The sequence below is a fragment of the Erinaceus europaeus genome, chromosome 2 (genome assembly GCF_950295315.1).
Source record: "Erinaceus europaeus chromosome 2, mEriEur2.1, whole genome shotgun sequence".
NCBI lineage: Eukaryota > Metazoa > Chordata > Mammalia > Eulipotyphla > Erinaceidae > Erinaceus > Erinaceus europaeus.
In genome coordinates this window covers 42,147,930-42,161,067 of record NC_080163.1, presented here as the reverse complement: position 1 = coordinate 42,161,067, position 13,138 = coordinate 42,147,930, and the positions used below count along the sequence as shown (strand labels likewise).

The 13,138-nt window shown below is 43.5% G+C and overlaps 1 protein-coding gene across 1 annotated transcript; it reads left to right on the top strand.

The window, feature by feature from the left end:
* Nucleotides 1–4,787: 4,787 nt before the first annotated feature.
* Nucleotides 4,788–6,196, top strand: HNRNPA0 (heterogeneous nuclear ribonucleoprotein A0). The gene is given in 2 exon segments (XM_007517570.3): nucleotides 4,788–6,097; nucleotides 6,100–6,196. Coding segments are annotated over 2 exon segments (948 nt in total). The 5' UTR covers nucleotides 4,788–5,242; the 3' UTR covers nucleotides 6,193–6,196.
* The last annotated feature ends 6,942 nt before the right edge of the window (nucleotides 6,197–13,138 follow it).

Here is a 13,138-nt window from a genome sequence, read left to right as displayed (position 1 = left end):
AGCAATGCAAGCAAACCTAACATGATGATTAAAACAGAAGGGGTCTTAAAGCAGTGTTGGGTAGTATGCCAGCTCCCCCTGGCTTCTGCTTAACCAAGCACCGGTATGCCTGTATAGGGATTGATTTGATCCCATTCAAAGCTTTGGTCTATTTACATAAATCACTTTCACATTTACATAAAGCACCACCTTCCCTCCAGGGCATTGGTGGTTTAGTGGTAGAATTCTCACCTGCTCTGCCCCCTCTCCTTGTCACACCCTAATCTTCCACCAGTCACTTTTCGCTCCACCCTCTCTATGTCACATCCTGTTTCCACCCTACTTGGAGAGTATAAAAACAGCTGCTCTTCTGATTAAAGACACTTGGAAATTGCTTTCAGGCTCCGAGGGTTCCAGAGTGTATCTCCTGCGAAGTTAGTGCAGCACGAGTTCCTGATCCCTCTCCCACGCAGCAGCCTAGATCCGCTCCAGTTGAGTTCTCTCCAACCCAGAGAGCACTAACTCGGGAAGAAGCACCCTCAGGCTATCCCGGCAAAGCAGAATTAGAAGCAGACCAATATAGCCTGTTTTTTCTTTCTTCCTCTTTTTTTCCATCTCCCATCCCTCCCTCTCTCCCTTCCTTCCTTTTCTATCCTCCCCCTTTCCCCCCTCTGCTTGTTTACTTTTTCTTTCTCCTATTTCTTTCTTCTTTCCTTTTCTTTTTTCCCTTTATTTTCTTTTCTCCTTTCTTTTCTGATACAGAGAAGTCAGAAGCATGGAGAAAGTGAAAGATACTACACCACCAAAGCATACAATAACTTTCTTAACCACACAGATCTGTTGCTGGACACTTGAGTTATTCCACCATGAATGTAGATTTTCATAGATTTCTTTTTTTCCCCTTATGTTGCCCTTTTTAAAAAATTGTTGTAATTATTATTGTTGTTGTTACTGATATCATCATTGTTGGACAGGACAGAGAGAAATGGAGAGAGGAAGGAAAGACAGAGAGGGGAGAGGAAGATAGACTCCTATAGACCTGCTTCATCACCTGTGAATCAACTCCCCTGCAGGCTGGGAGCTGGGTGCTGGAACCAGTATCCTTAAGCAGGTCCTTGAGCTTCGCGCCACATGCACTTAACCCGCTGCACTACCACCTGACTCCTTTCTTTTTAAAATTACTTTATTGAAGGATGTATGTTTTCCCTGTTCTACATAACAGGTGTCTGCTACATATGCTTGTCATCACTTCCCCTCATCCAGGATCCCAGACCTCCCTGTCTCCATATCTCATACTCTGTTCCTTTCCCAGAGCCCCTTGCTTTGGCGCATATAGCACCCCCCAGCGCAAGCTTCATCTCATGTTCTCCTTTCTAACTGTCTCCAGGTTTTACTTACATGTGGAGTCATCTACTATTCATCCTTCCCTTTCCCACTCAATACTTTTACTTCTGCTTCTAGAAAAGATTGAAATTTTAGAGTTTCTGCTTAAAAAATTTTTTTCTTTGGCTTGTCTTTTTTTTTTTTTTTTTTTTTTTTTACCAGAACACTGCTCAATTATTACTTTTGGTGGTGTGGGAGGATTGAACCTGAGACCTCTGATGCCTCAGGCATGAAAGTCTTTTGCATAACATACTGTCTTCCCCACCTGATTTTAGAGTGTCTGTTGAGATGTCTAGGTCTTTGATAGTTACCATCAACCAACATTGATTGTATCACTCTTTTCTGCCCTCCCTTTTTCCTTTATGTTTTCTTTTGTTGCTATTGTTTGAGTTCCCTTTTCTTTTCTTTCTTTTTTGCCTCCAGGGTTATCGCTGGGGCTCAGTGCCTGCACTATGAATCTACTGCTCCTGGAGGCTATTTTTTCTCTTTTATTGCCCTTGTTGTTTATTGTTGTTGTTATTGCTGTCCTTGTTGTTGCACCGGACAGAGAACTTGAGAGAGGAGGGGAAGACAGAGAGGGAGAGAGAAAGATAGACACCTGTATACCTGCTTCACGCTTGTGAAGCGACTCCCCTGCAGGTGTGAAGCAGGGAGCTGGAACCGGGATCTTTGCGGTGGTCCTTGTGCTTTGCACCATTTGTGCTTAACCTGCTGCACTGCCTGGGCCCCCTCCTGATTTTTTTCTTTTTCTCTCTCCTCTCTCTCTCTCAGAAGAGCGCTGATCAGCTCTTGTTTATAGTGCCGTGGTAGATTAAACCTGGGACTTTGGAGCTTCAGGCATGAGAACTCTTTGTACAACCATTATGCTATCTACCTCTGTCCATTATTCCTGATTTTCAGATAATAAAACTTTTAATGGTTAAGCGATTTGCCCAAACTGATACAACTTGGTGCTCATATAGTTAAGACTTAAGTTTGTGCCCCAAACTGGAAATCTCTCTTCCTTTGAAACAAATTCCTTAACCAAAGAAAATTTCAAGAAATTTTATATCAGAGACCCTCAACCTATCTTAACACTTTTGAGAAAATGTTTTTTTACTAGACTGTACCCACCTCAGGAGTATAGTTGCACATCTTCCCAAAATATATGCTAGCACACTTCACTCATCAATGTGCCATCTCCCTCTAGTGGAGGGCACTTCCTCCCTTTGCCTATTTGGTTTCCCTCCCTCTTAGTAACCTCAGATCTGCAGATGTGGAACACCAGTTTATGTTTCATCCTGTTTTCTCCCTTGTTTTGTTTCTTAGATTCCCACATGAGTGACATCATCTGGGTGTTTTTTTTTTTTTTTGCTGTTTTGATAGTGCCAGAGAAGGCTGAGAGAAAGAGTGAAAGAGACCAAAGCATAGAAGCTTCCTTCAATGCAGTAGGGGCTGGTTCAACCTGGCTCACACATATGAGAAAGCTGTCTACTATCCAAATGAGCTGTTGAGTATTTTACCAGCCCAGTCATCTAGTATTTAACTTTCCCCTTTTGGTTTATTTTACTAGGTATGATCCCCTGTAGTTCCATGCAAAAAATTATTTTTTCTGTCTCCAAGGTTTTCGGTTTGTGTGATCCCACTGCTCCCAAATGGATTTTCTTTCTCTTTCAGACTGGGAAGGAGAGAAACAGAGGCAAAAGGAGAAACACCAGGACACTGGTCTATAGCTCATGCAGCTCCCCCACCCCCCATGCAAGCTACTCCATGTGGTCCCCTGGAGTTTGAGCCTAAGTGTGTGTTCTACTGGGTGAGATATCTATTCTTAAGCTAAGTAGTATTTTGTAGTGTTATGTATACTGTATATGTTATATGTATATGTTATATATACTGTAGTATGGGCTATTCCCAAACGTTGTCTACTGTTAATAGTGCTGGAATACAGGTGTGCATATATCTTTTCAGATTCTATTTTTTTTTGTATGAATACCTAGGAGAGGGATTGCAGAATCAGATGATAGATTTACTTTTAATTTTTTGAGGAATCTTATTACTGTTTTTCATAGAAGCAATAAGTTGTACATTCCCACCAACTGTGTATTAGGGTCTTCTCCACATCCCTGCCAGCAGTCACTGCTTCTGACCTTTTAAAAGGTTATCCCCACAGGTGTGAGGTGGTATCTTAGTGTTGTCTTGATTTGGATTTTCCTGATTGAAAGTGATTAGGAGCAATTTTTCATATGCCTGTTGGTCATCTCAACCTATCTTATTTCTGATTGTTTTTGATTAATAACTGGCTTTAATCGAACCTGTGCATTTATTGCCCCGTGAATGCTCTGTAACTTGTTTCCTCTGGATTTTGTTCAGGTAAACTCCTTGTTGACATGTGAATCTTGCCTCTGACTCTGCTGGAAGTCCAGTGCATGTCCCAACGGTCGGTCACAGGTCACAAATCGTTCCCGACTGTCTCGCGGGGACCTGAGTTCTCCTCCTCCTCCTCCTTTTTCCTCAGTGGGTCCCGCATGGCTTGTGGGCTTCTTGATCAGAGGAAACAAGTCCTTGAAGTATCTTTTTTGCATTCCCACCTGAGGGCCTGTGAGGCAGCAGGGGGGGGGCATGTGCCCGTCAAAAATACTTTTATAGACAGGGAAGGCATTAGTTGGAAAGGAAGCACAGGATAATGCAGACACGTCAAACGAAACGCGTTCACTGATGCAAAATGAAAATGTCTGCGGTCAAACTGAGGCGGCGCAGAGGGGTGGGTGCGGGGCTCCAGCAGGGCTGGTGGGCGCTCAAGTCCACAGGGTCATCCAGGGGCCTCGCCCTGGGGCAGGATCGCGTGTTAGTGTTTTAGGTGAACAAAAGCGTAGTGGTCGTGCAGCTCACCGTAAACGGTCAGTAACCGCCTCCTCCGACCAGGCCTCACCCCTCCATCTTTGTGTGGACGGCAGTGGCGGGATGCCAGGGGCGCCAGGTGGAGAAGCAGCGGGTACGTCCCCAACCCCTACAGTCTGGTTTTCAAAAAGCCCGCGTGGGGCCCCAGGTTATATCCGTTGGGAACGGCCCCCAACGCACCCCGCTGCGCCTCCCCCCTCCCCGCCCCAGCTCAGGGTGGGAGGCGCGGGGGCGTCTGGGCTCCTCAGACCGCGGGCGCCGGGTCTGGGTTAGGTGCGCAGCCGGGGGCGCGCCTGTCCAGTGGTTCCCGAAACGGAAGTGGGTGCGGAGGTATCGCGGTGATTGGCTGGGCCGAGACGTCTCTCAAGGGGCTGGCGCGAACGCCACTGCGGAGTTGGGCGGAAGGGGGGGGGGGTTTACGGAAAGGGGCGGGGGGAGTCATTGGGAACAGCCGCGGGGCGGGGCGGGATGAATGGGTGGGGTGCGCAGAGCGGAGGGAGACTCCCGGTCAGGGCGCACCAGGGTATCCGGGTGTGACAGCGAGGCGCTAGGAGTGGTGGCTGGAGTAGCGCAGACCCAGGGCTTGAATAGACCGCGGAGGGCGGGGAGCCCGTACCAAGAGCAGCGCCGCGGCGCGGTAGGCGGGACTAAGGAGTGCGAAGCGATGATTGGCGGGCTGCCCTGCGCGTCCGTACGTCGGCGGTGACGCACTCCTCGGGGAGGGTGCGCGCGCCTTCAGCGGCCTCTTTGTGTGGTGCCCACATAGGGGAGCGGAGGTGGCTGTCCGGGGAGCGTTCCAGTCTCCTCGGCTCGCCCTCTAGCCGGCACCTCTCCCCTTCCCTCCCCCTTCCTCATCACCTCCTTCCCTCCCCCTTCCCTTCTTCCCTTCCCCGTCGGCGGGCGGCGGCTGGGCCCAAAGCTGTGAGGAGGCCTCCAGTCAGCGATAACGGCGACGACGAAAGCTCGGAGCTCGCAGGCCGGGGGGAAGGCCCGGGCCCTGGAGATGGAGAATTCCCAGCTGTGTAAGCTGTTCATCGGCGGCCTCAATGTGCAGACGAGTGAGTCGGGCCTGCGCGGCCACTTTGAGGCCTTTGGGACTCTGACGGACTGCGTGGTGGTGGTGAACCCCCAAACCAAGCGCTCCCGCTGCTTCGGCTTCGTGACCTACTCCAACGTGGAGGAGGCCGACGCCGCCATGGCCGCCTCGCCGCACGCCGTGGACGGCAACACGGTGGAGCTGAAGCGGGCGGTGTCCCGGGAGGATTCGGCGCGGCCCGGGGCCCACGCCAAGGTGAAGAAGCTCTTTGTCGGGGGCCTGAAGGGAGACGTGGCGGAGGGCGACCTGATCGAGCACTTCTCGCAGTTCGGCGCCGTGGAGAAGGCCGAGATCATCGCCGACAAGCAGTCGGGCAAGAAGCGCGGCTTCGGCTTCGTGTATTTTCAGAATCACGACGCGGCCGATAAGGCCGCGGTGGTCAAGTTCCACCCGATCCAAGGCCATCGCGTGGAGGTGAAGAAGGCGGTGCCCAAGGAGGATATCCACTCCGGCGGCGGCGGCGGCGGCTCCCGCTCCTCGCGGGGCGGCCGGGGCGGCCGGGGGCGCGGCGGCGGCGGCGGCGGCCGAGACCAGAACGGCCTGTCCAAGGGCGGCGGCGGTTACAACAGCTACGGAGGTTACGGGGGCGGCGGCGGCGGCGGCTACAACGCCTACGGAGGGGGCGGCGGCGGCGGCGGCTCGTCCTACGGGGGAAGCGACTACGGGAACGGCTTCGGCGGCTTCGGCAGCTACAGTCAGCACCAGTCTTCCTACGGGCCCATGAAGAGCGGCGGCGGCGGCGGCGGCGGCGGCGGCGGCGGCGGGGCGGCAGCAGCTGGGGCGGCCGCAGTAACAGTGGACCCTACAGAGGCGGCTACGGCGGCGGAGGGGGAGGCTACGGAGGCAGCTCCTTCTAAGAGAGAAAGTGAGAAGTGGGAGTGGCTGTCGGGGGCCCGCGCTCTGCGACCCCGAGGGGGTCAGCCCCTGCGTCCCCTCCCCTCCCAGCGCCTTCCCCAGGTACCCTTGGAGGGGGGTGTTGCCCCATTTGCCTGCCACCTCCCTCGTCTCCCTCAGAAGATGGACTGGGCCCCACACACACATTTTTGTGTTACAGTCATTGATGGACTCTATTTTTTTATTATTACTTGGACCTTGGTCGATTTTATACTAGCAAAATGTCTTGTTTTAATTTGTGTTTTTTTTGGGGGGCGGGGAGGGAGTGAACTTGCTGATTCTGTAGCAAAACCTGGGCGGGAGTTGGGGAGGTGGGGGGTAGTTCATTTTGTTGTAAGGACTTGATACCTGGCTACAGCGTTTTTTACAAAATCTACTTGGATCCCATGCCTGAAATTTGGAAGCATATGTACAAAAATCATTTTTACGTTTTATTTTTAATAAATCATTGTGTTTGACCGTATATGTCTTAACATTTTTTTTCTAGGAGCCACTCCCGTTTCGTTTTAAGGAATGCTAGCTGAAAATTTTTCCTGTTGATTATATGTATTTAGAGAAGCTTTGAAAGTGTCCTGTTGGGTTTTCCCCCCTCCTTTCTGTTGCTCTGCTAGTGATGTTGAATTTTATCCCTTACAGGCAAAACTTGAAGTGAATGTGGCATTTTAAAATCTAAAAAGTTTCTTGTGCATCCATCTTTTGTACTGAGCAATTTGCTTATCATCTTGACACGGTCACTTATTTCTATGATAATTTACTTAAAAGTATGTACTGTGTAGTTCTAAAGAAATAGTTTGTGTTAAGCATGTGTTATAATTCATATAAACTTTAAAGTTTTTCAGATTGCCTAGTTTCATCTATTTTCCTGATTTGTCTGCTGTGGTTACAAATAAGGGTTATATTTTATCAAACTAAATGCATTTTTTTTGTGTTTTCAGAGCAGGCTTTTTTTTTTTTCTTCCCTTTTTTCTTCTATAGCTGAACTGTTGTCCTATTGGAAATCCTTCCCCCAACCTTTGTAGCACCATCTACTGGCAGAATGGCAGGATATCTGCAGAACAATTTGTTAAAAAACTTGTGTAGGACAGTTGTATCAGATAAGTTTTGCCATCAGGAATCTGCAGATTTTGGTTACACATTTACTTGTAACTAAGATGAGCTTTGTGGAAATACAGTTAACAGTCTATATCACAATTGCCCTGAGATTTGAAAATGTAAACTGCTATGCATAGCTTGGGCAATGGCTCCAAACTGCAATGACAAGTATTGAACCAGCTTTGTGTACTGGTATCATAGGTGCAAGTTGTAAAGCAAAATATCTGTGTATTCTGCTTGGTTACCAAATGTATATTTGTAGCCCTTTCATGCTATAGAGTTCAAGTTGTTGTTTATTAAAAAAACTTGATATAGGAGAAAATTGCCTTCCTGGATAGAAATATAGAGTAGCAACACTTATGAATATCACAAATAAAGAATTCAATTCTTTACATAATTGAGTTAAGAGTATGTATAACCTGGTGGGTGGGTTCAGAGTACTTACTAGTTGTTTTCTAAGCATAATTGAAATACTGCAGTTGAGACCCCCAAAGCTGTACTTGGAGCTTTCTGTAATGTGAACACTTAACCAGGTGTGCCACCACCTGGCCCCAACTTAGCTTTCTGAAGGGAAGGTTTTTCTACTTAAAGAAATACTTAAATATTCTTAATCTCATTCAGTTCTTGTCACAGTTTAATTCTTGTGTGAATTATGACAAGTTTTTGTTTTCTTAATTGCCACTCATCTATGTTCAGGAGATCTGAAGAAAGGTCAGTTGCTAGGCAAGATTATAGTTGGGTAGTAATCACTTTAACATGGGATAACTGATGTATAAGTACTTGAGTATGCTTGTATCACAAATGTGGTAGATGTATTTGCACATTAGCTATTTGATGGGTTTTATTTGATGTTCCAGTCTGAAGAGTTTCTGTTGTTAGGATACTGAAGGTGACTTAAGTATCAATGTGATTCTCTCCTTTTTACTAAGTGGGAAGATCCGTTTTTTGGATCAAATTGAGTAGTTGGCTTTTGGAGAGTTTTTCAGAGTCTGTAAGGTTATTCTTCTATTCCTAATTTACTGACTTCTAAAACATGTAAAAGAATTTTAGTATTCTCTGGGGCCAGTTGTCATGTATCTTGCCTTTACAAATTTCTGTAACCTGGGTTGGTACTTAATGAAGGTAGAAACAATGGTATTTGTTTTTTTCTGAATTCCCAGTCATTTTTTATTTAAGCATTAATATTTTGGCATGTAGAATGTGTGTGTGGCAACTGGCTATGTGTTTTGATTCCTTTTACCTTTATGAACTATAAGCATTTTTCAAGCTTAAGAGTTGGTTTCAGCATCTAGTCAGTATTTAATAGGGTGTTTGTGTTATATTTGAATCTACTTTGAAAGATTGATTAAAATTCAAGTGAACTTAATATTTTTCCCCCTATTTTGAAGAACTGTTGTATCCCAGTATATTTAGTATAACTGGCAATCGCTAGTTTGAAGAATCTTGCAAGATACTAATTTCATATAATAAGTTTATGAATGGTCATTATTCTTTGGCAACTAACTGAATATACTGATTCTCTTACAGTGATTTGAAAAGTTGATTTCATGTTTCAGAATAGATTTTGTTTAAGCTAAGGATTGAGGGTACTTGACTGAGCAAATTTGGTTTTTGGTAGTTTGCTGAAGATCAGATAATACTATCACCTAATAGACTTAGAAATTTATGTACCTTTTGTAAGTGTGTTTAAATTATTCCAGTTTGAAAATTTACATATTATTATAGATGTTGTATGTCTGCTTATTGAAAGTGGATATTTAGTTAGATGTTGGGACTGGTTTTATGAGAACTGCATTTAGACAGTGTATGGAATTTATCCAAAAAGTTAATATTTTCACTTAGGGTAAGTTTCTTCCATATTAATTAACATTAATGTAAAATTTTGATTGCTGGGAGAAAATTCCATCTGTTTCCTATTATAGAAAGCCTCTACTTTGCCCTATTTTGACTTTCTGGAAAGGGCAACAAAGATCGACTTTGAGCCAGGGTAAAATGATGCATTTGAGTTTAGTGTCTTACTGCAGATGACTTTGATCAGAATTGTGTTGTGCATCCTATTGAAAGTGAAAATATATTGAAATTTTTTCAATAAAAGTCCCTTGAAAGAATGAAGTCTTAAGAAACAATTTCTACTGTATGTTAATTAAAATTTTATTGTATAATTGGATTGTACTTAAAGTCATAGGAAGTACTGAATATTGAATCTTTGGACTAGTATTTTTGAAACTGTTAAATCTAAAATCTTAAACTGAATTAAACAAAAATTCATTAAGAAAGCCATACTACATCAGGATCCAAAAGGATAATTATAGTTAATAGGTATATATACAGCTAGGGTTTTTTTTGCATGTATTTAACTTTTTCTTTAAAATGCAATTCTATAGTACTGTTTATATGTATATTAACATCCTTGCATATCAAGTCAAATACTTCATTCTTTTTATTTTTTGTGTATGTTCATTGTTACAGTTGTACCATATGAGACAATGAATATTAGATTTTTTCCCCCCAAATTTTGCTGTTTAGAATAATGCAGTGATTATCCTTGCAGAAGTTTTGACCTCAAGTACATACTTCTTGGTTGATGACTTGGCTACCTCAGAATTAAATGTGCTAGATAAAGACAGTGCATCGTTTTCTTATATGTATTTTTTGAATTCTCTTAAAGATATAGAAAAACCTATATACTCATAAGCAGCTTAAAAAAAAAAACCTTAGGGTAAATTGAACTACAATTTTAGTGACCCAATTGCCAAACCAAGCAAAGCAGGCGACAAATTTAATAATTCCCATTATATGAGAACTGTTAAGTTACTGTCCTCCCCTTTTGTCCAGCGTTATTACAGAATAATTTACCAGTTTTTTCCATGTAGCATCTGGATTTATCACCTAACTGCCTAAGAAAGATTCCATTTGTAGTGCTTGCTATGTGACTTGTGCTATTAAGTACTTGACATGCATCATTTCATGAGGTGATCCTACTTTGTTTTGTATATTAATAATAGGCATACTTAATGTGCCTAAAATCATGTAGCTATTGAAGACAAATAGCAACACATATATATGTGTGTATGTGTGTGTGTGTATATATAATTTTTATTTGCTATTGTGTAGACATGTTGAGGGGGAGAGATAGGAAGAGAGACACCTGCAGCCCTGCTTCACCATTTATGAAGCATTCCCTCTGCAGGTGGGGACCAGGGACTTGAACCTGGAACCTTGTGCACCATAATGTGTGCGCTTAACTAGGCCCAATATGACACCGCCTAGTCCCAATATGTATTTTTTTAAAAAAACATTTTTTATCTTTATTGGATGGTGACAGAAATTGAGAGGGATAGAGGAGAGAGATATAGGAAGAGAGAAGACACCAGCAACCCTGCTTCACCACTTGCAAAGCTTACCCTCTGCAGGTGGGGACCAGGGGGCTCAAATACAGGTCCTTGTGCATTGTAACATGCACTCAACCAGGTATATCGTCACCTGGTACCTATATATTTTTAAATAAGATACTTCATTTACATGGGAGTTGGGCGGTAGTAGCAGTGGGTTAAGCGCACATGGCGTGAAGCACAAGGACCAGCATAAGGATCCCGGTTCAAGCCCCTGGCTCCCCACCTGCAGGGGAGTCGCTTCACAGGCGGTGAAGCAGGTCTGCAGGTGTCTGTCTTTCTTTTCTCTCTGTCTTCCCTTCCTCTCTCCATTTCTCTCTGTCCTATCCAACAACGACAACATCAGTAATAACTACAACAATACAACAAGGGCAACATAAGAAAATAAATATTAAAAAAAAAGATACTTCATTTACATGAGAGTGAAATGAACACTGCTTAACTCTGGCTTATGGTATCTGGGGACTGAACCTGTTACTTTGGACCTCGAGGATGGAAGCCTGTGGCACTGCAGGTGGTCCTGTCTTTCTTGCCCTTTTTGCTTTCTTACTGTAAAATGAAAAGTTGTTGATACTTTTTCTCCCCATGCCCAGAAGTAAAATAGTTTACCTACTTCTACATCTTCATCATATGCACAGATAATTTTTTTAGAAAGAAACTGGGTTTTCTATAGAGTTCTACATACATGCTTTTAACACCAAAGTTTACATGCTCTTTAATGTACTATGGTATGTTGTGGGATAGATACAGCCTAGTTTGTTGATTAGCATGTTTCCAGTTTTTCTGCTTTATAATTTAAAACATGTAGGACTTATGTTAAACATTTATAGTCTTATCAAAGAAAAGGAAGTAATAGCCCAGCTGAAGCTTTTCATTATGAACCCTGCAACTAAATGCTAGTCTACAGTCTTCATATTTTGGTTTTATTTTGTTATTTCCCAAATTTTGTCCACAGATTTGATTAAAACATGTAACTACCTGCATTAAAACAAGTCCTGCAGTGGAGTGATGGACTTAGAAGTATAAAGCTGTGAGTTTAAGCCCCAGCATCACATGTTCAAGAGTGATGCTCTGGTTCTATTTCATACATTAATCTTTAGAAAGTCCCTTAGTGTCTTCATATTATGAAAGGACTGTATATATACTTGAGGATTGAGATTTTTTTTTTTTTAAATTCATTTTTCTTTTTGGTAAGGGTGTGAGATGGAGAGATACCCCAACACTTTTCCACTGCACATGAAACTTCACTCTTGGATTTATTTTGCATCCAGAAACGTCATTTATTGCCTTTTCCTATTTTATCTAGAATAAACTGCATCATATTTTACTTGGGTACTATTAGAGTAGTACAGAAACTAGTTTATTTTTTGTGATCTCTAGGACTTCATTCCAAACTGAACTTTTCAGGTAGAAATAGAGGCAAAGAAACCACAGTAACAAAGCTTTCTTCAGTGGACTGGGGACTGTTCTGTGGTGTGTGTGCTTAGCCAGGTGTGTCACTGCCTGGGCACCTGGGGCCTGTTCTGTAACCCTGGACCATGCACGGTGCAAAAAAGCACACTCCCCCAGTGAGATTTTGCCAGCTGTTAGTTCAATTTTAAATATATTAAATTGTTTATTAAGCTGTTTAGAAAGTGAAAACAATTATAGACTGAAAAGGGTATCTTGAAGGGTTTGCTCTGATCACAGCAACACTATAAACTTAAATTTCCGGTTGAGCTGGGTGGTGACTCACCTAGATAAGTGCATGTGTTAGTATATTCAAGGCTCCAGGTTCAAGGCTCCATCCTTACTTGCAGAGGGAAAGCTTCATGGTGAAACAGGGTTGCAGGTATCTTTGTCTTTGTCCTCTATTTAACTTATTTCTCAGTTTCTCTGTCCAATTATCAGGTAAAATCAGGTTAAAAAGAAAGTTTCCAGTTGAGATGTGGATTCAGATGGTACTATTTAATCTTGGTAATCAATTTCATTTTACTTTTTGTAGGTAGAGGCAGAAAGAGTGAAAGACATAGCACTGAAGCTTCCCTCAGTGGAATGAGGGTGGGCACCAACCTGGGTCATGCATATACCAAAGCAGCACTCTGTCCGACTGAGCTATTTTGCTGACCCAAATCAGTTTTTTTTTGACTTTGGACTTTATTTTCTTGTGAAGATTATATTCGCTTAGAGACTTTGTAATCTAACAATGTTTCTTACTTTACCTTTTTAAAAAAAATAATTTTATGGGGTATGTTAATGGTTTACAGAATAGTATAGTCATTGGCACATGGGTACAATTTGGTCATCTCCATGTCTTAGTTGTCTAGAGAATACTGTCACTTCCAACAGGCTCTTATCTACCATCATACATCAGGACCTTATATACTTTCTACTCCACCCCTTCCCCAGAGTTCATAGCAATATGCAACACCTCGATCAAGAATCA